Source organism: Magnolia sinica, chromosome 8, assembly GCF_029962835.1.
Source record: "Magnolia sinica isolate HGM2019 chromosome 8, MsV1, whole genome shotgun sequence".
Taxonomy (NCBI): Eukaryota; Viridiplantae; Streptophyta; class Magnoliopsida; order Magnoliales; family Magnoliaceae; genus Magnolia; species Magnolia sinica.
Genome location: NC_080580.1, coordinates 78,247,655 through 78,269,495, shown reverse-complemented (window position 1 = coordinate 78,269,495; position 21,841 = coordinate 78,247,655). Strand labels below are relative to the sequence as shown.

The 21,841-nt window shown below is 40.4% G+C and overlaps 1 protein-coding gene across 5 annotated transcripts in view; it reads right to left on the bottom strand.

The window, feature by feature from the left end:
* Window positions 1-9,571: 9,571 nt before the first annotated feature.
* LOC131253473 (vacuolar cation/proton exchanger 3-like) overlaps window positions 9,572-21,841 on the bottom strand; it is a 35,310-nt gene continuing 23,040 nt past the window's right edge. For 4 of the 5 annotated variants that reach the window (XM_058254472.1, XM_058254473.1, XM_058254474.1 and 1 more), the window contains 6 exons: window positions 21,252-21,383; window positions 19,486-19,602; window positions 19,334-19,387; window positions 11,890-12,006; window positions 10,187-10,283; window positions 9,572-10,046 (listed from right to left, as the gene is read on the bottom strand). In XM_058254472.1, the coding sequence (XP_058110455.1) occupies window positions 10,030-10,046; window positions 10,187-10,283; window positions 11,890-12,006; window positions 19,334-19,387; window positions 19,486-19,602; window positions 21,252-21,383 (534 nt within the window). In that variant the 3' untranslated portion in view covers window positions 9,572-10,029. The remainder of the gene's footprint in view (window positions 10,047-10,186; window positions 10,284-11,889; window positions 12,007-19,333; window positions 19,388-19,485; window positions 19,603-21,251; window positions 21,384-21,841) is intronic. The other variant, XM_058254475.1, reaches the window with a different exon arrangement.

Below are 21,841 nucleotides of genomic sequence, written 5' to 3'. Positions count from 1 at the left end.
TACCACTACCTAGGTGACAGGTCGTACCACAACCTCCCGTAAACTCTTTTTCTCAGCCCCTTTAACTTCGAACCACTTTGGTTGCTTCATGTCGATCCACTCTTCCAATTTTCAGTACATAAGTGCAAACTCCACATCTATCCTTCCATCTCAAGATCGCATTAGCCAACCAGCGCCAATCACGGATCTAATAGACACATGTTATACCATTGGTGCGAATATATCTGAGAAGCCGATCCCTTCTCTTCGAGCATAACCCTTCGCTACCAACCTCGCTCTGTATCTACGTTGTATCCTCATAAAGATTCACCTGCATCCAACCATTTTTCGGCCCACTGGAAGCTCCACCAGCTCTCATGTATCGATCTGGTACAACGAGTCCATCACATCGTCCATTGTCACCTTCCACTTCTCAGTACCAGGCTCACCTAGAGCCATCTGAATAGAAGATGGATCCCCTGTGAAATTGGATTCGTCTATGTGCCTCGCCGATATCCTGCGATTTTGTTGTGTGATTCTTCTCACAGGTGGCTGCTCCACTTGCTCTGTATCCATGTCCGCGCGTCTCAGCCTTCTTACCTTGCCCGCTCATATGGCCATGTCCAACATACCACACACGTGTAGAGGTGGAATCCGCTATAGCCATTGCAGCTCCACCTTTCGAAGTGCTCCCGATCAACCTGTAAACATTATCGAGTCGTTGCGCTTTCATGATTACTCGTGCTCCTTAGATACTTTAAGAGCACCATCAATACTTGTGAACTTGCAGCCCATTGCCTCAAGTACACAAAGAGAAATCAAACTCTTCTTCATGTCAGGAACGTGCCTCACCCCAGTCAGGGTACGCTGTCCCATCAAACATCTTGACACATACCGTACCAACGGCCACAACAATACAGGCAATGTCATTGCCCATAAATACCTGTCCACCATTGCACTCTTTGTAATTAGCGAACCAACTCCGATGAGGAGTTATATGAAAAGATGTCCCTGTGTCTAAAATCCACTCGTCCTTATGATCATCGTAAAAGTGTTTGATCGTAGATACATATAAAACATCACAATCACATCCACTCGATGCATCTGACTTGGCAACATTGGCCTCCCTGTATGAAGCATCAGATTCTTCCCTCTTAGATTTAGGATTTGTACAATCTTTCTTTATATGTTATTCCATCCCACAATTCCAACACTTTACCTTTCCGTTGCCCTTACCCTTGGATTTGGATCTAGATCCTGAAGAACCCGTACCTTGTTTATAATTCCTACCCCTTGTAAGCAGTGCATCAGAAGATATCCTCATGTCGACGTTAAGCTTTCTCATAACCTTCCCTTGAAGGGCTAAGATAACAGTGTCGACACTCAAGGTTTTATTCGTGGTGCACATTATGTCCTTAAATGACTCATACGACGCCGGAAGAGAATTCAGCAACATACATACTTGTTTTTCATCTTTCATCACTTCCTCCATATCCAGCAATTTGCAAACCAATTTATTAAAGTCGCTAATGTGAGCCTCCAGATCTCCACCCTTTAACATCTTGAAGTTATATCACTGCTGCTTCAAGTGTCAGGCCCCAAACCCAGAAATCGGGCTCACCAATTTTCTGATTGCCGAATCCGGTGCCGATAGCCTCCGTAGTACCCCATTCTCGGCTCCTAGCGCCCATTCGTCAAATTTCGATCTTGGGATCCTATAAGGAGGATTTTTCAACGTACATTTGTCTCATAAGAAGCATAACCACAAGTTTACCTAAATCACAAAGTCAACATCATCATCACATATCCACTAATATAAACAGTTGAATATAATGCTGAAAGGGAAAATACATATATCGAAAATCAAAGCTCCAGAAGACAGCTACACGCTCCAAGCTCAATGTTGTTGCAACCTAACGCTACCTGCACGCATCTATCGTGCATAAGCTTATAGAAAGCTTAGAGGGTGGTGTAAGTGTATGCACAAGGTAAGTATCAAGTATGCAATACAGTGCCATAAATCATACAATATTGGAATAAGTAGGAATACTGACAAGGTCATGAATCATATGATATCAGAGTAAGCAGATATACTAATAAGCCCATAAAAATATCATTAACCTCATATAGGATATACGGTGAAAAGACATAGCAAGCCAATGTCATATACTGATAAAGTAATGTAAATCGGTTATGTAATACGAAAACATAATGAACCAGATATCAGATATCGAGGATGCAATACAATATGCAATTCGGAAAAGCTGCGTATACCATAAGCCTCATTTAGGTCATATGAATGAAGAAACATAGCAGCTCAAAATGTCATATGCTGAGGATGTAATGCAATATACAATATGTGGTGCGAATGAAATGACCAAGCTGCAGTGTGAAGTCGAGATGATAGTACGTGGTATCACAGGCTATGGGGCCTATCACAAAGGGCTTCTATCCAAACCAGTCTCATACCTAAATTTGGATAGATAGACCCAATGTGGTAAGCTCCTGATCTCAGGTTAGTTGCACGCCCCGACCGAAATCCTGGCTATTACGAAGGTACACATAACAAATAGTTGCGCACCACCAACCCGAGTGGATAGTGAATGAATGAATTAATGAGTATGCAACTTCTGCTCCACAAATCACTACTGTACATCTCTGGGATCATCACCGGGGTCTAGTACACTCCAAACTGGCTACCGCCTTTGCAGGCCGCGCAGCCCTGCGAATGAAAAAGACCTCACTACCCGCCTGTCAGCAGTATACCAATGTCTACCCGGCTCGTCAATAGCGGACCCATTTAGGAGCTGGTCAGACTCATCCTAGTTATGCCTACTCTCTCAGGCGGGTAAAGTCACACCCCCTCTCAACCAACCATGACACAGTGGGAGAAACGGCCTACTGGTATATGGCCCTCATGCGCTCATATATCTATCCACTTGGTCTCGACGTTGGGGAGTCCTCTGGTACCAAGAGAGTTTAGAGATTTTCACTCAAGGCCATCTATGGCAGCCCGATGCTAATAACAGATTTTCGGTATCTCATCTGGCCATCCACAATATGCCTGTGGAGGCTACGTCCTTAATGTCGTTAGGGCGTACAGTAATCACAACATACAATGCAAGATACATGAGTCATACAATCCAATCATGCATCCATCTTACGCATATCATGTACTCATGTGAGATAATCTCAGCCTATCAGGGAGTCTCATAACAACATGCCCAATGACATATGCAATGGTCAACCACATCTCATAACAAACATATAAATGATGCATATGGGCATGTATCATGATGTTATGCTGTTACATACTCATAATCAGTATCAATAATCGCATCAACAATCGACCTCGACAATGTGGACATTTAACCAACATTGCCCCCAAGGAATGGCCCACATAGAGCCTAACATATAATAGACCCATAGCCTCGCACAAGGGCCTAATACACAACATCATGGGCCTTACTCAAGAGCTTAATACACATCACGATGGGCCTCTCACATGGGCGTAATATACAACACCATGGGCTCCATCGCTTGGCCCTCAAATGCACTACAATGGGCCTCATTACATATGCCTTATATACATCAAGTGGGCCACATCACATGGGCCTCAACAATGGGCCTCAACAATTGACCTCAATAATCGGCCTCGATAAATCGGAATCGGCCACAACAATCGGGATCGGCCTCGACAATCGGAATCAACCTCGAGAAATCAGAATCGGCCTCGACAAATCGGAATCGGCCTCGAGAATCTGAATCGGCATCGACAATCGGAATTGGCCTCGACAATCGAAATCGACCTCGACAAATCAGAATCGGCCTCGACAAATCAAAATCGATAATCGGCCTCGACAATCAGAATCGGCATCGATAATCGAAATCGGCCTCAATAATCGGTCTCGACAATCAGAATCGACCTCAACAAATCGGAATCAGCCTCGACAAATCGGAATCGATAATTGGAATCGGCCTCGACAAATTGAAATCGATAATCAACCTCGACAATCGGAATCGGCCTCAATAATCGATCTCACAATCGAAATCGACCTCAACAAATCGGAATCGGCCTCGACAATCAAAATCGGCCTTGACAATCGGAATCGACCTCGACAATCGGAATCGACCTCAACAGATCGGAATCGGCCTTGACAATCAAAATCGGCATCGGCAATCGAAATCGGCCTCGACAATCAGAATCGGCCTCGACAATAGGAATTGGCCTCAATATTGGCCTTGACAATCGGAATCGATAATCGGCCTCAATAATCAGCCTCAACAATCGAAATCGGCCTCGGCGCAGGGCGAGGTCTATAGATGGAAGGTCGATGATGGATCAGGCAATATCAATGGGGCCCAATAATTTGGGTTAACCCACTAGAGAATAATGAAAATGGGCCTAACCAGGCCCAACAGAAGGTCACAATGTGGACATTTAACCATCATTGCCCAAGGAGTGGCCCATATAGGGCCTAATATATAATGGGCCCCTGACCTCACACAATGGCCTAATGTACATCACAATGGGCCACGACTCATGGTCCTCAAATACATTATAATGGGCCGAATCACATGGGCTACATATACATCATATCGGGTCTCATCTCATCACAATGGGCCTAATCGTATGGGTCGAAAATATATCACAATGGGCCACGACATATAGGACGTTAATACATAACAGGTGGGCCTCAAATATACATCACAGGTGGGCCTTGCACATGCAGCAAGTAGGCCTACTCATCACAGCTTGGCCTACCAACGGTCCAGCCAATGAACGGCCTGGATAACATACATATCACGGTGGGTCGCTTCAATGGGCCACACCAACATGCCTCATATATAACAAGTGGGCTACATCAATGGGCTGCACCAACGAGCCTCATACACAACACATAGGGCCACACTATTGCTAAAAATGAATCCTATCGCAAGATCATATGGACCTTACTACAAATAGTAGTGGAGATAATGATTTCTACTGTTGAAATTTCATAAGGCCCACCATCACATTTCTTTCCCATCCAGTCTGTTCATAAGATCACAAAGACCTGAATTAAGTGGTAAAAACAAATTTCATACTTATCCAAAACTTCTATACTCCTAAAAGGGGTTCAATGGTGGGCGTTTAATCCCCACTGGTCTTTACAGTGTGGTCCACCTGATCAATGGCTGGACTTCATGCAGCCATCACGGTGTGGCCCGCCGTGATGTATTTTGAGATCCAACCTATTCATAAGTTAACATAGTGATAGATGAAGTGAAAACAAAATATCAGTTTAATTGGAAACTACTGTGTGGCCCTTAGAAATTTGAACGGTGGATATCACTGTCCTCACTACTACAATGGTGGGGTCCACTTAAACTTTGGATCTGACTCATCCTACCTCTCAAACCATAAAATGATATCTCAAAATGGTTGGACGGTATGGATACAACACATGCACCATGGTGGGTCTCATAGATGGACGGCGTGGATGAAACAGGTGGGACCCACAAAACTTGGTGGCGTCAATACAGCAGCTATATAGCTGGTGTGAGATACCCCAGCCAATCAAACGGGTGGGTCCCACAGATGGACGGCGTGGATGAAGCAGGTGGGACCCACAGATATACATAATATATGTATATAATATATAAATATATAATATTAAATTAACATCCAAGCCCTAGACGACCTGGACGAATGCACACATCAAGGTGTAGCCTACACGTGGGGTAGGTCCCACCGTCCAAGTAATGGACGGTGAGGATAAGACCCGTACATCACGGTGGTCCACAGCTGGATGGTGTGCGTCCAAAACATACATCATGGTGGAGTACACAGCACCGTCCAACACTGTCCAGCTGGACGGTGTAGGTGAGGTACATACAACAGGGTGGGTTTCCACCATCCAAAGACTGGACGGTGTAAATACAATACTACATTAGGTGGTCCACCGTCCAGCACATTTGGACGGTGCAGACCAAATACATATGGCAAGGTGGGTCCCACACGCACGTGGCCCACAGCTTGGGACCGAGCTAATATTTATTTTTTCCCCTTTCATACAGCCCAGCAGCAGTGCTGCTGGACGCCTAAGCCTGATCGGTCAGGATCAGGTGGGCCCGTGGCCTAGACAAAATGGATGGACGTGTGGATGTGGGACACACGTCATGGGTGTCCAGCACACGCACATCAAGGTGGGTCCACGCGGTGGCCCACCAAATCTTTGGATCATCTTGATATTTGTATTTTCCTTCATCTAGGCTTGTCCAAATGGATGGGTAGCAATGGTGGGTCCCGCAATCGAATGGTGTGGATCAAACTCAACATGGTGGGCCACACACCTCATCAACACCATCACCTAACAAAGAGGAAAAGAGAGAGAGAAAAAAAAAAGAAAAAGGGAGAGAGACGATCGTGAGAGGGGAGGGGCCACGCCACTATGGGCCCTCCCTATACATGCATACATCAAGATGGGTCCCACATATGTGGGCCCTCAAATCACAAAATCAACAAATAAAAGCATCCACCATTCGATCTTCTCGGTCCGATGGAATCCCTAGTTCCTCGGCTTCGACTTTGACGGAGGATGATGAGGTTTGGAGGGTTAGGATGAAAGATGTGGGGGTAGGAAGATGGGCCACACCAAGCTCTTCTTATGGAGCTTGGACGTTAGGCTTTCATGCGTTACTTGAGAGTAATGAAGAGAGATGAGAGAGAGAAGTGTAAGAGAGAGAGGGATGAGTGAGTGATGGGGTGTGATGGGTGAGTGAGTGATGGATATGTACTTATGTAGGAGAGAGTGTTGACTTTTGGGGAGGATGGTTGTACATGGGGATGGGATGGAATGATAAGTTGTACTTTGATTGATTGATGTGACGTGTCGTAGAGATTCTCTCGGAATTGCAACACGCGGTGTTTTCCTCGAACTGAACGGGGGGCCCACATCTCCTGGCCCGGGTATCGCCTCGGCATGCGAGACGCGGCGTTGAAACTGCAGCGACGGCGCGGTCACAAGGATATAAGTTTCGAGTCGAGTCAACTCTGATATGCAAGACTCGGCTTGGGATCTCGCGCAAACATTAGATACATGTCGAGGAATGTCAAAATTCAACTGGAAGGATTGCGGATGCCTATGGAACGGTACGGACTATGATACGGGCCTTACATCAAGTGTAGGCGATTTTCAGAGGATTTTTTCGTATATATATCCTCTAACTTTGCCCATAACTTACTCGCAGTTTTCTCCCTCATGACATTGTAGAAAACCTCATCCGCGAGACATAAACGGATCAATGATAAGGCCTTCTTATCAAGAGTATTCCAATCATCATCAGTCATAATAGACTTTCGCTCCTCAAGAGCACCATCTTCACCTTGTTGGATTAAGGAATTCATCATCTTGATCTTCCATAATTCAAAGTTATTTTTCTCTAAGTACTTCTCTATATCATACCTAGTGCTTACCATTATTGCTTATCCCTCATATTCAAATTTGTGCTCCAACAATTTCTCTGACACCACTTGTTGGGATTTGTGTTATAGAATCACACAGATTTGGATCTAGGATAGTAATCCAAGAGCGTTGAGCAATCAGAAGAGAACACAAAGGTTTAACGTGGAAAATCCTTGCGGGAAAAACCACGGCACAAAGCGACAGAATTCCACTATGAAAATAGAAATTACAAAGAGAAAGAACTTACCCGATTCGAACAACATTGAATCTCACCCTTGCTACACCCTTTAGAAACCCTAAAACCTTTTTAGGAACCATTGGAACCATTTAGAAAGCCTTATCATTACTTAGAAAGACCCTAGGGACCCCTATTTATAGTTTAGGAAACTCCACTTATGCAAATCTCTGAAACCGCCTCAAATTTACGCAGTCCGCGTACAATTTGCGTAACCTTCAACTAGTCAAGCCTGGGCTTAGAATGGTCGAAAGACCCGGAAATCTCAAATACATCATCGCTAGACTTCGAGTCAAACAGGCTTCGACCAGTCGAAGGGACCTTCGACTAATCTATTCAGTCCCTCGACTAGTAGAGCAGCGCGGTGAACCAAGATTTAAGACATCTATTTTACAACAAGTAGACCTTTCGATTCTCAATTTTCCAATTTTTAAAGATAAATATCAGGATGATTTTGTGATAATATTGCAAAAATTAAAATAAAAAAGCCTTCATTTTTAAAATCTCACGATAGAAAAATAGCAGATTTCAAAATCTCAGCTTTATTTATCACGTGCTTATAATTACTCAAAACCCCCTAGCATCTGGTCCCAATTAAAGGTACTTAATGGAGTCTATTTGCACTCTGCAGTGACTGGTGACATCAACATCCATTGCCTTGGGGTCCCACACTTGAACATGGTCGGGTGATCGGACCCGTCAATCCCAATCAATGCTAATTTTGATGGGCCATAATGCAATAACCACACATAAAGAATGATCCTGACCATCAATTTGTGTAGTTGAAAGTGAACTATAAATTGATGGTTAGGATTATCCATTCACCATAAGTTTCTTTAGAAGGTGGGCGCCAATTGGATGACACATGGTCCACAGTAAATAAAAATGAGACATGGGAGGAAAGCTAGTTCAATGCATCTGGTAGGCTGCGTAGGCAACCGTACATGCATGAAGTTATTCTATAGAACTTTGATACTCTGCCATTTAGAAATTTTACATGTGATAGATAGGTGAGTTAAATCCGACCGTCCAAATCATGGGTCCCAATTTTTAAAATGGCTCATAGACCAAAAACTACACTATCTGATTTCCAATTGGACGGTTTGCCGACACTCATTGGATTCAAGGACCATGACCTAGTGCAAACAAGTCGTGTGGCCCCACCATGATTTGTTCATGACAACCACTCCCACAATCATGCAGGATATCCCTCCTTTGACTAGGGGCCCAAAAATTAAGTCAATCCATGACTTGGGTGGGCCACACAAGTGTTTTCTTATGGTGTGGCCCACTGGAGTCATGGATTGGGATGAACTTTAGGCCCATGGCCAAACATAGACTTCATACATGACGGTTGGAGTGAATACCAACCGCACATTATGGTGGGGCACACAGGTTTGCACTACAGTTGTGGTGAAAATGTTTGCACTTTGATCATTTTCCTTTATTCAATGTATGTGACCAGATTCTTTGGTTATTAATTGATATATGAGGTGATGTGTGGGGCCCACTAGCACCTAACCAAAGGCAGGTGATGCCACTCTCAGAAATATAAAGGCACCATCTTTAGGGCCCGTTTGGACGCACCCTCGACCGCCATTTTGAGCCAAATCTCAGTTTAGCACCTGGGTTTGGATGCACTTTGGCAAACCTTGTTTGATACCTCACTCACTGAAATCAGTGGCTAAAAAGCCCACTTTGCGGTAAGTGATTTTTGGCGGGTCAATTCAAAAACCCCATTTGCAAAAGCCGCGTCCAAATGGGACCATCAGACACAAAAGACGGCATGCTTCTACATATGGATAGAGAGACCAAAATCATGGACATGGAAAACCGACATGGAATCCTCGGAAATAGAAACCGTTTTCTTCTTCCAAAGTTTCCAAACGCTCCCAAACAGGCCCTTAAATGAAAGAGAGCTAAAAAAGAATAACAATAAGAGGAATCAAATTCTTACATGAGTTTCACCGCCTTCTTACATTACCAATCCCCATATATCCAAATCACCCCCACTTACCCAAACAAGCTGTCCTACTATATAGCTAGCCATCTCTTCCAAAATATAGCCGCCTTCCAAAAAAAAGAAAGAAAAGAAACTATACAGTAGGCTCCATCAAGGTATTCAATAACGGTAACAGTGTTGTTACTGTTAAAAAAAATGTCACAGCCTGTAACAGACCGTTACAGGGCTATAATGGCCATTACAGTTACAGGGCTGTAACAGTCATTATAGGCCTGTAACGCATAATGGTACACACCATTACCGTTACTTTAAGGCTGTTGCGTAACCATTTTTGAAAACCATGGGCTCCATGCTCTTGTGCTCAGCTCATGCACTTGTAAACCTTTTTCACTTCTTGCTTAAGATCAGTTAGGCTTATCTTCTGCAAAACCATGCAGTATCAGCGAACGTTGCAAGTAGTCAGAAAGAGAATCCAATGGAAAAGATATTTTTCATAGTGAGAAAATATTTCGAATTATATAATGGGTGGGAGCAGAGTTTCTGTAAATGAGGATAACTTACGGACAGCAGAAGGATCAACATGTACAAAGAAACTGGCGGCGACTATCAGATAGCAGAATATGAGCATTAGGCCCTTAAAATAGTTAGAAGTTCCCTCCTGCAATAAAACAACAAGAACATGAAAAACAACACAATGCAGAAGGTATTTGCAATCTTCCATCTTAAAAGATAAAACAAATTTGTGTGTGTGTGTGTGTGTGTGTGTGAGAGAGAGAGAGAGAGAGAGAGATGCATGTTCATTATAAGTTGGGGAATCATTTTCTCCCTCACACAACATTTTTTCTCAAATCTCCTCCCTTCCAACATGTCCTCAAATCCCCTTCCCCCTTCTACATCAACCAAACTGGAAGGATTTTGGAATTTAATTGTTTTGGAGTCAGACGGTTAAAAAATGAGCGTCTTATTTTAGTTAACAATACTTATTATATGGGATATTACCCGGTGCAAATGTTTTCACTATAATTATAGTCCAAAAGATTGCCGTGGGCCCCACTGTCATTCGTTGATTACAGCTACTCGGACCATAGTGGAACACACACGAGTAGGACAGTTAGTAGGGGGACACCCACCATTGATTTACAGTCGCCCCATTCAAGTTTCAGAATTATGTGAATTTTTATGCGCGCCATCATCTGGTGCAGTTGTATAATATGAATTGATAGAATGGCATACACAACAGTGGACCTTCTATGAAAATCAAGGGTGGGCGTCCCCTCTCAAATGTTCTGCCCTCATGGCCTGCCAAAGGTATGGATCACCGTGATTATTGGGTCGTGGCTAAACCAGGGATGGGATGCAAAATGGTTCAAATGGATATCCCTAACACATCACTGTGGAGGCTGGTGAAAACGTTTGCATTTAATAATCTACCTATTTTTGTTAGAGATAATGATTTTTGGTTACCAAAAAATTGTTTTTAATCCTTACCAACAATACAACATCTCTAATGCATAATTACGAATAACCAAAATGAGATGAGCTTCTTCTTCTTCTTTTCTTCTTCTTCTTCTTTTTTTTTTTTTGGTGGGGGCCACCTTGCCAGCTTATGCAAATAAACACCTAAACAGCAAGGTATTCCAAAACAGTTACATAATGGTAACGGTGGTCATCTTTACATGTTACAGGGTCATAACGGCCATTATGGAAAAATTGATCTGTAGCGGTTCCGTAACAGTCTGCTACGGGGCCAAAGAAGAAACCCATATCATAATGGTAATGACTAGCTGAACATCTAGCTTGCACATTCAAACTCTAACAAGGAATATTTGTCAAATGGGTAAGACTCTTTTGTTAGTTTTGCACCGTTTTAAAAAATGTTGTAAGGTAATTGAGACCGTTTGAATTGTTGACCAGCTGTGGATGGAGCACAACCAAAAAACTGCACTGAAAGTTAACATTAACCATCTGATTTTCTTTTTCTTTTCCCTGCCCTCAAACTACTTTTTATAACCATCCATTGATAGACATTAATTGAGTGGATAGGATTGCTTGATCATTGTAATTTTAGAGATATGTTTCACCCACAATAGGACCCACAATCTGAAAGGTCATCAGTGCTACATTTGAGGAGACTCAAGCCCTTTGTTAAACATTCATAATAACATGAATTCACTTTGGGGGTGTTGAGAAGTGGCTAATTATCATTCCAGTTTCTTTAAAAATGATAATAAAGAAGATTTCCTCTTATCACTCGTAAGACAAACCTGTAATATGAAGGCAACAACCAACACAGTTATAAAAAGCGTAGCTGTCTCAAAAAGTTGAAAATTCAAGTCCATCGGACATCCCATGACCCACCCTACAATTACGCAGAAGGGAATCTGCAGAAATAAAAGTCGCACGAGAGATTGAGAGAGGTTAGTAGAAAGAATGAGAGAAGGAAATGATAATAGACAACTGTAAATACAAAATATCACGAACAATAGAAATTGCAAGCTTGAAGCTGAACATCCCATGCTTCCCAGAACTGCTTATTACTGTAACATCTTAAAACTCCCAAGTCCTACAATTGATAACCAAGACTAACTTTTCAACCAAACACTTGATGGTTCTCATATTGAAGGCTTTGAATAACAGTTTTCGAGCTTCCTTACAAGAAAAGAAATGGAGCCATAGTTCAAACTACATTTTTTTAGCAACATCATCAATGGTTTTGAAAAGCATTTAAATTGCGTTACAGCCATATCAGCATTACGTAACTGTATCAGTCAACCCCGTCATGCGGTGCACCCTGCATCAGCACAATTATGGAGCCAATTCGGCCATTACAAGTCGATATGGCGATGAAGGCCCTATTTTGGAAAAAATATATATATTTTTTCAACTCTCATTTTTCCACTTCTTTCTTTCTTACAACCATGGAGACTTAGAAACTAATTTTAAACTAGATCCACTCCTATTCTGAAGATCAAAAGTCAAAACACAAGATTTGAGTGGGATTTGATTAAGCGGAGTGGACCATTTTAGAAAATAAGGTTTCCATCATTTCTTTTAGTTCTATTTATATGTAACAGGCACTAATCCACTAAATCATGCTTGATTTGTGTTCAATTAGGGTGTATTTGGCTGACTTTCAGAAGGTCAGGCTGAAATTACCCAAAAGACAACATTCTTACCAAACACTGGCCCCTTACACCATCAAATACGTGTCGAAAACTCAAAAAAGAATTACATATCTGGAATCTTCTCAATTTTTAGAAATTTGCCAATATATTTTTTTTGATATTTTTCCAAATAAAAATAAAAAATTGGGCATTACAAGGCTGTATCGGCCTATTGGGGCCCCATATAGACTAATACACCAGCCAATACCATTACTCAAACCTTGACCTCATCTATGTGGTGCTCTCTGAACATCATTTCCCATAACCCTGATACACCAACAGATTCCCCAGTTATCTTTTATACTCTCTCTTCTCATCAAGGCATTATCTTCATTCTTCTCTTTTCTTTTCTCTTTCTCTACTTTCCCCAATCTCTCTTCTTTATATTTTCTTTTGTCTCCCTAGAACCCACATTCAATCAAACCTTAACCCATCCAAATCCCTACTCAACCAAACCCTAATCCATAAACCCTCATTTTCAAAATCTTAATTCTCCACCCCTTGATTATTAAAACCCCAAATATCCAATCCCCAAAATCTGAAATCCTAATCCGAAACCTCACAAAACCTCAACCCTAATTTTACAAACCCTAATTCCTCTAAGCCTAGATACCTCAAACCCCGTTTCCGATATTCCCTAGCCTTTAAACAGCCCTAACACGACTCTTACAAAACGCATGATTTCCATTGAATTCAGATTTAACCCTATGTTAAGATGGGGGTTCTATCTCCCATAGGTCCTGGTTAATTAGTAGTTTATGAGATTCACATTGCAGGACTGTCATAGGCTTGAATTTGGACATATGATGAATCTGAAATTTCTGAATTTATGGTAAATTAGCTTTATTTTATCATTCCATTGCTCTAGTTAAATTGTCTTTTAATTTCGTGGCATCATATTAGGTAGCTTAGATCATTCCGTCTTGCATCAAATTTTAGTATCGGAGACTAGGTTTAGCATATGATTTTCATGTTGCATCTAGTTTAGGTTTTCATATTGCCATGTTTAGGGTTAGTAGTCTTCACATTCTTATCACATTGCATTTAGAGTCTTTAATTCCTAAGTTTCCTTTTATATCCCCGGTTTATGCCCACTCGCATTGTGCGTGGCTTTGGTCTACCCCCCATAATGAATTCAAAACAGCTTGTCGAAGCTCTCAATGTCATCAATAACCGCCTTGCGGCCATCGAGGCTCAAAGTAGAGCCACTGGTAACCAACTGGCAATCATCAGGAATGAGATTGACACTCATATGAACCAATTGGAAGTTTCCCTCAAGGCAAACCCCGATAATGGGAAAGATGGTCAATCTCAAGTGGGAAGTGAAGTTGAATGAGTTGAGATAGCACCACTTGCGGTCATTAGACGCGCCCTAGGTCAGACTATAGAAAGTGATGATTGGCGCAGGAATTCAATTTTTCACACTTATGCCAAGTGTGGTGACAAGAAATGTAAGGTGATCATTGATAGTGGCAGTTGCACCAATGTGATCTCTACTAGCATTGTGGATCACTTAGGTTTGATAGTCGTCCCTCACCTTCAACCCTATCGAGTCTCATGGGTTGATGCATTTTCGATTTTGGTTTGTCAGCGTTGTCTCATTCCTATCCAGTTTGGTTCCTTAAAGAACACTTTGTGGTGTAATATTTTGCCTATGGATATAGGCCACATCATTTTGGGCAGACCCTAGTTGTACGATCACGATGTGACAATATTCGGTCGCTTGAATACATGTTCATTTATGCATAAAGGTAAGAAGATAAAGTTAAAACCTCTCCCGCCCAAAAGCACTCCGAAAAGGGAGGACGTCAAGAAACGTGATCCTAAAGATATGAAAACATTCTAACTTGAGTCTCTCCCTATAATAAATGCCAAAGAGTTTGAAAGGGAGACTAAAGTTGATTTGACAGTGTATGCCCACGTGGCAAGTGAGGTCATATCTAAGGTTAGTATGGAAATGCCACCTGAGTTTACACTCGAAGGTAGTGTAACATCACCACCTGAGGTGAGTCCGATATTGGGGGAGTCTAGTGATGTTATCCCAGAGGACATACCAGATGAGTTTACACCCGTGCCGAACATTCAACATGCCCTATATCTTGTCCCCAGGTTAACTCTACTAAACCTTCCTCATGATTAAATGAGTCCCGCAGAGGAAGCGAATCTGGAAAGGCAAGTAGATGAGCCTAGGAAGCCTATAGATCTTATTCCCACATTAGTCTCACATAGGTCGTCAGAGTCCACAGATGCATTTACATATGATATCCATGATTCGCATGTTGAAATTAGAAAACGGATTAACATGAGCAATGAAACATACAAGATATGTGATGACTCTCATCACAAGTTCAGAAAGTTTCAAGTAGGTGACTATGTGATGGTTCATATAAGGCCTGAACAGTATCCACAAGGGACCATTAAAAAACTACAAGCCCATAGTGTAAAACCCTATAAGATACTGAATAATTTGGGACACGATGCATATGTTGTAGATATTCTACCTAACATGGGTATTAAATCTACATTCAATGTGGAAGATCTTGTGTCTTTTAAGGGTCCAAAATCTACATCTACCAGCCTTTATTCAGACCATCATCTTGATCTTGATTATATCCCTCCAGACCTGTCCTATGACCCTTGGCCTATACCCGACTATTCTTCCCAGCATCTACCTCTTTTTCCATACACACCTTATAAGGAAGAAAAGATAAAGGATATCTGGGATGAGCGAGTTGTTTCCATACAATATAGAGGTTACCGAGAGTACCTCGTCAAGTGCAAAGGCAAACTAAAGTCAAACAGTACGTGGATCACAGAGGCAGAGCTTCAGCGACAAGACCTAGATTTTCTCGAGTGTCACCGTAGCTTTATTTCGCCATAAGCAAAATCTCCTAAGACGAGGGGAATTGATGAGAACATCTGAGCACCGTACCATAGGAGGGTTGAGCCAGGCTCCTTATGGCTAGACAACCATTACATGGGACCCGCCTGGTCCAATTCACATTCCTAACAACGTTGAGGACCCCACGTTCATATTTATGGATTTTTGAAGACCACACAATAGAAAGATGCACGTGGGTTGTATATTGGAGCTTGATAGACACATCGGACCATTGGATCAAGTGGACATGATGATCGGACCGTTGGATCATCATCATCAGACATCTTGATCGTGAACCCTTATGAGCCATAAAATAATTTAGTTGTTTAGTTTATTTACATGTTTCATTATTTTTGGTATATTGTGTTGAGATTAGGGAGTTAGGAACAACTTTTAATTTATTAAGCATCTTTATGCTGAGAATCTTAACTGAGAGCGGCTTTTTGTAAAAGATCCTTTCTGATAATATAAAGGGTTGAACGTCCCCCCTAGCCATTACGCATGTTATGAATGAACGAGATTTCTCTCCTTTTGCTTTGAGATTGAGCAGAATTTCATCTTGTGATTGGATTGCTGGTGCGAAGCCACGATGAGCAATTCCCTAGCTATATTTTCTACTTTTCTCTCTTCTCATCAAGGTATTATCCTCCTCTTTTCTTTTCTCTTTCTCTACTTTCCCCAATCTCTCTCTGATTTTTCTTTTGTCTCCCTAGAACCCACATTCAATCAAACCTTAACCCATTCCAATCCCTACTCAACCAAACCCTAATCCACAAACCCTGATTTTCAAAATCCTACTTCTCAACCCCTTTATTATCAAAAACCTAGATATCCAATCCCCAAAATCTAAAAATCCCTTGACCAAATCATAAATCCCTAATTCATATAACCTGAAACCCATATTCCCAATTCTAGAAACCCTAAATCCTATATCCCTTAAACCCAAATCTGAAATCCTAACCTGAAACCTCCCAAAACCTCAACCCTAATTCCTCTTAGCATAGATACCCCAAACCCCTTTTCCTACATTCCCTAGCCTTTAAATAGCCCTAATACGTCAAAACTCGTACAAGACACATGATTTCCATTGAATTCAAATTTAACCAAATGCTAGGATGGGGGTTCTATGATGCGGACATTAGTGGTGCACACTTTAGAGTGTACCAGAGGAGGAGGCATCGCCGACAGAGTACCAGAGCAGATGAGTTGATGTGGATGGACGATGGGTCCATTGGACCCACTTTCTGACGCGCTACGAGTGCAGGAAGGGAATGACCGCACCCCGACCATAGATCCATGTGTCGGATTTCACACCCTACCACATGGGTGTTCACCCCGACCATAGATCCATGGGTCAGATTTCACACCCTACTACACGGGTGTTTTAATTTTAGACTTTTTTGTTATTTTTCTTGTTTCAGGGGCTTTATTGCAACTTTCTTTATTTTTCGTCTTTTTGTTATTTTTCTTATTTCCAGAGGCTTTAGTGCACTTTTACTTTTTCCATAGCTTATATATATTATGAGAAATATTATTTTCATTATTATTGAATGAATAGAAATTCGTCTATTTTCTTCCTCTTTATTCAAGAGATTGGGGTTTCAGGATTGGCCCTTGGGTGTTGAGGATTACACCTCGATTTCAGGTTTCCTTCTTTCTATATCTTCGAGGTGCAGGAAAATGTAAGAATCATCTTCCTTCTTTTCGTTTAACGATAAAAGGACCCATACTTTCTTCATCTCGAACCCCTCGTTCTTCACCCTTTTCGTTCCTCTCTGGATACCCCATTTCTAGTTTGAAAGGAAAAGGGACATGGTTTCAGTAGGATCAGATCCAAACTTGACCTTGAACTAACTTATGCTAGATCTGGGATATCCTCATATCCCTAGGTCCTCCCTTTTTACTATTTATGTGATCTTATGCTAAGGGGCATGATCCTAATGGAATAATCTCATCTTTGTGTTGAGATTTACCTGATCCCTTTGATTGGAAATGGTTAGTTAATTGGTGTATTTATTTGAATATTCTTTAACCTGATTATACATGCATTTAGGATTAGGTCATGACATGTCCCTGCATCATTCTATCTCCTATACATCCTAGTTAATTGATTATTTATAAGATTCGCATTGTGGGACTGTCGTAGGCTTGAATTTGGACATGTGATGAATATGAAATTTATGAATTTATGGTAAATTAGCTTTATTTTATCGTTTCATTGCTCTTGTTAACATCTTTTAATTTCATGGCATCATATTAGGTTAGATCATTCTGTCCTGCATCAAATATTAAGAAAAGAACAAACAATATAAAAATGCATAAAAGATGATTCATTTTTTCGAATATAATCATATTCAAACAAGTTATTAATTATCATTTATCAAAAGCCAATCCACATATAAAGTCATTAATCAAATCAAATAATTATCACATCAACAACTTTCTAAGCAAACCACTTTTTTTTAATCTAATCACTTTAATTAATAATGCCTAATTGAAACTACGAATCACAACTCACAAGTATGAAAAGAAATAAAAATCCCACAGGCTAAGAGTATTAAGTACAACATATATGTCATCTTCTTCTTCTTTTTTAATTGATAATTTTATTCGAAGAGGGTCGAAGGTGCATATATACAAGAGGACAAAAAAAAAAAACTTTCCATCAATCCTACAAAAGGAAAGGATCTTAGCTGATTGCGCCATTTCACCACATGAAATTTTGTTCTACAAAAGGCTTCTTTGCCTCCCTCTTACGATTCCAAAAACATTGATCATTCCTCTTGAACCATAAAACCCATAGACCTACTAAAAGAGAAAGATGCCAAATTTTCCTCCCAATCTTCCTTATAACACCCACCATGCCAACTCAAAAGAAATTTATCCATAGAACCTGGCGAAACCCAATCGACGCCCACGATTCTCTAGCAAAAGGGCACTGAATAAACAAGTGATGTCATCTATACAAAGAGGGGTTTTTTAAAACCCTCTTTTGAAACTCTTTTCCTTTTAAGTTAGTTTTTTAAGCATGTGAGTTTCCCACCAACTTTAAGTGAAAGCAAGAGAAAGTTCTGGTTTTAACTTTACATTTAATTATTTATAATATGAGTTTTACACCATTTTTTTAACAACCAAAACTAATAAAAATAAATAAATAAATGTTCTCATCACTTTCCAAAATAAAATAAAAAATACACTTTAGCATACGCTACATGCTACGTAGTTGTAGCGTACACTATGACACCCCCTGTAGCGATTTATGTTATTTAGCTACGCTAAAAGCGCTATTTGAAACACTATTCGAAGGATCAAAGTATCAGAGATTTTGAATATATACCACACACACATATGCTGCATGACTCATCCACAAAAGATAATTGTTAAAAGTAAGGTTCGGCCACCGTTGTTACTGTTGGCCATAACCCTATTTTTAACTATAACGGACCATTATGGGCAATTTTCCCATAACGTGTAATGGTACCTGCCATTATGTAACTTTTTTTTGGATAGCATGGTTTAAAGTGATTCAAAACAGTTTTCAATAGCTCACTTTACTATGAACATAATGCAAAAAGGCCTAACATACTTAAGCTTAGAGAGATTAATGCATTTGTGTTGATAGCAAACACAAAAACTTATTTGCAATAAATGTTGAATGCCTACCCCGAACATTGATATTTGTGTTGATGACCCAATTGCAACTCCCAAAGAGATGTCCTAAGCAAGAAATTCAGTTGAGTGAATAAAAAACAATAGAACACAAGCATTGAAAAAATAAATAAATAAATAAATAAAACAGCCATAGAAATGCTTACAAGCTTGTCTTTCATGGCAAACATGATAGCACTTGCATGTTCTGCAGCATTCCCTACAATCGGAAGCAGGATCACACTAATGAATGCAACTGGCATTTTCCATGCAAGAGAAGCCCCCTGTGTAACAATCCAAGCCAGAAAAATCATGTAATGATGAACCAAATAGCAACCAATAAGATCAATCCAATAGAAAAGATGTATGAACACCACACAAATGCTTCTTTTTGTCATGTACCTTTTCTTGAGAAAAGATGCAAAATGAAGCATTCGATTGCAAGAAATAAACAGTCCAGTTTTAATGCCGGGAATCAGCCGAATGATCATGCATGGTTGCTTCAGTGAATGCTTTTATGGTAATAATGTATTGGTCTTTACAAGGGAGAAAAGACATACAACTACATAGAATCAGCAATTTCTAATGTCAGAACCAACTTTGGAGCCAAAACACTTCTATAGAAAGGGGGAAAAAACTCTTTTTTGACCATTTTAACCATAGTTTCCAGCAAGATAGGCAGGGCTGTCAATGGGCTGAACACGGGCCTAGCAAAATAAAATTTTGGAATAAGCCCAAATCCATAAACCATCCCAGGATGTTCAAAATCCGGCCCATCCAACTGGGTCCAGAGTTTTAACAGCCCTGAGCTCCGAAATAGTAGTTGTTTCGCATTCTTTGGAGTCATCATGGATATGAATATCGGTATCGTATGGCCGATACGGCTGTATCGTATCTGTATCGGCGCGATCCAATATGTGATACGGGATCGTATCGGTCCAATACGAAAAAATCAACCTGTATTGGCCTGTATTGACTGATACAGGGCGTATCGGCACCAATACAGGGCCGATACATGCAGATATGCCTTTAAAAGCCCAATTTTGATTTTATTTTTTTTTTTTTTTCCCCCTTCAAAATTTCACGTCTTCTCTACTTCTTTTTTTTCATTTAAACCATGGAAGAAGCTTCAAAACTTATTTTAAGCTAGATCTAGACTTATTTTGGGATCAAACAAATGATTTGAATGGGATTCGACAAATCAAAGCGAAGTGGACCATTATGGGAAAAATCGGAAAGAATGATAAACATTCACTTTCTTTTTATATTTTCATCTTCTTTTTGTTGTATTTCAATGTAATGAGCCATTGTTCACCAAATCATGCGTGATTTGTGTTAAATTAGGGCCCATTTAGTTGACCTTCAACAATTCAAATCGACAGACAACATTGTCATCAAATAATGGTTTGATACACCATTGAATACATGGTCAAAATACAACAACAAAAATGATAAATTCTTGGATCTCTATTTTTTTCTATTTTTCAATATTTTTTTGCTTTTAAAAAAGTATTTTGACTAATACAAATAGATACGGTCTAGGTACCAATACGCGACGCCGTATCGTATCATTTTTCCACCGCGCCAATACGCCGACCAATAACGACATTCAGAACCATGAGTCATTGAAGTATCAAATCAAAATAGCATAAATGCTAAAGTGACCTATTAACAATTACAAATAGCTACATCCAGAAAAAGTCGACCAATAAGTTTTGCTTTTTGGAAGATGTTGGTCCTAATATTGAAATTGTGACAAATAACCGCATAGATTTGTTATAACATGGAACCATTACTGAACAAGATAACGGATTGGTCTCCCAAAGTATGGGAACAAATGATAGAATAGATAGGTATGGAATTAAGCTAGGCAATCAAGGAGAAGATAACTTAAGAAAAAATGGAAACAAAGATTCAAGAAGGAGAAGGTTACCTCTATGGCATCAACGAGGTACCCTGAGAGGAATGAAATCCAAACAGTTATAATTGCAAGCCAGGTGATGGCTTCCCATTTAGAGATCTCAGGAACTTCATCATCATCACCATCATCAGTCAGACTTCCCCCCTAAGATCACACATCAGTTAGCAATCCATTGAACATGCTAAACTATCTTTGCAATAATCTTCATTGTATAATAAGATTAAAAATTACCTACAAGTACATTGTCATGAAACCTAGGTGATGACATGCTCAATCAAACATTTCATGGCTTGCAGCTGATAAGCCCAGAATTCACAGTTTCCCAAGAATATTGGGTTCTTTAGTTATTATATTTCGGTTCAATGAAAATGAATCTCTCACTAGAACACTACTAAAGTTCAAAACTAAACCAGTACAAACCATAGATCTAGTCTTTGTACATAATGGCCTAATCTTTCAGGATATAAAGATAGAGATGCTTCAAAACAAAACAAAAACAAAAACAAAAACAAAAAAAAAAAAACCATGACTTCAATAGTCCTACTGCCAAGGTTCTGAATATGAGGGTAGGGTATTGGGCGGGCAGAAAAACAACATGATAT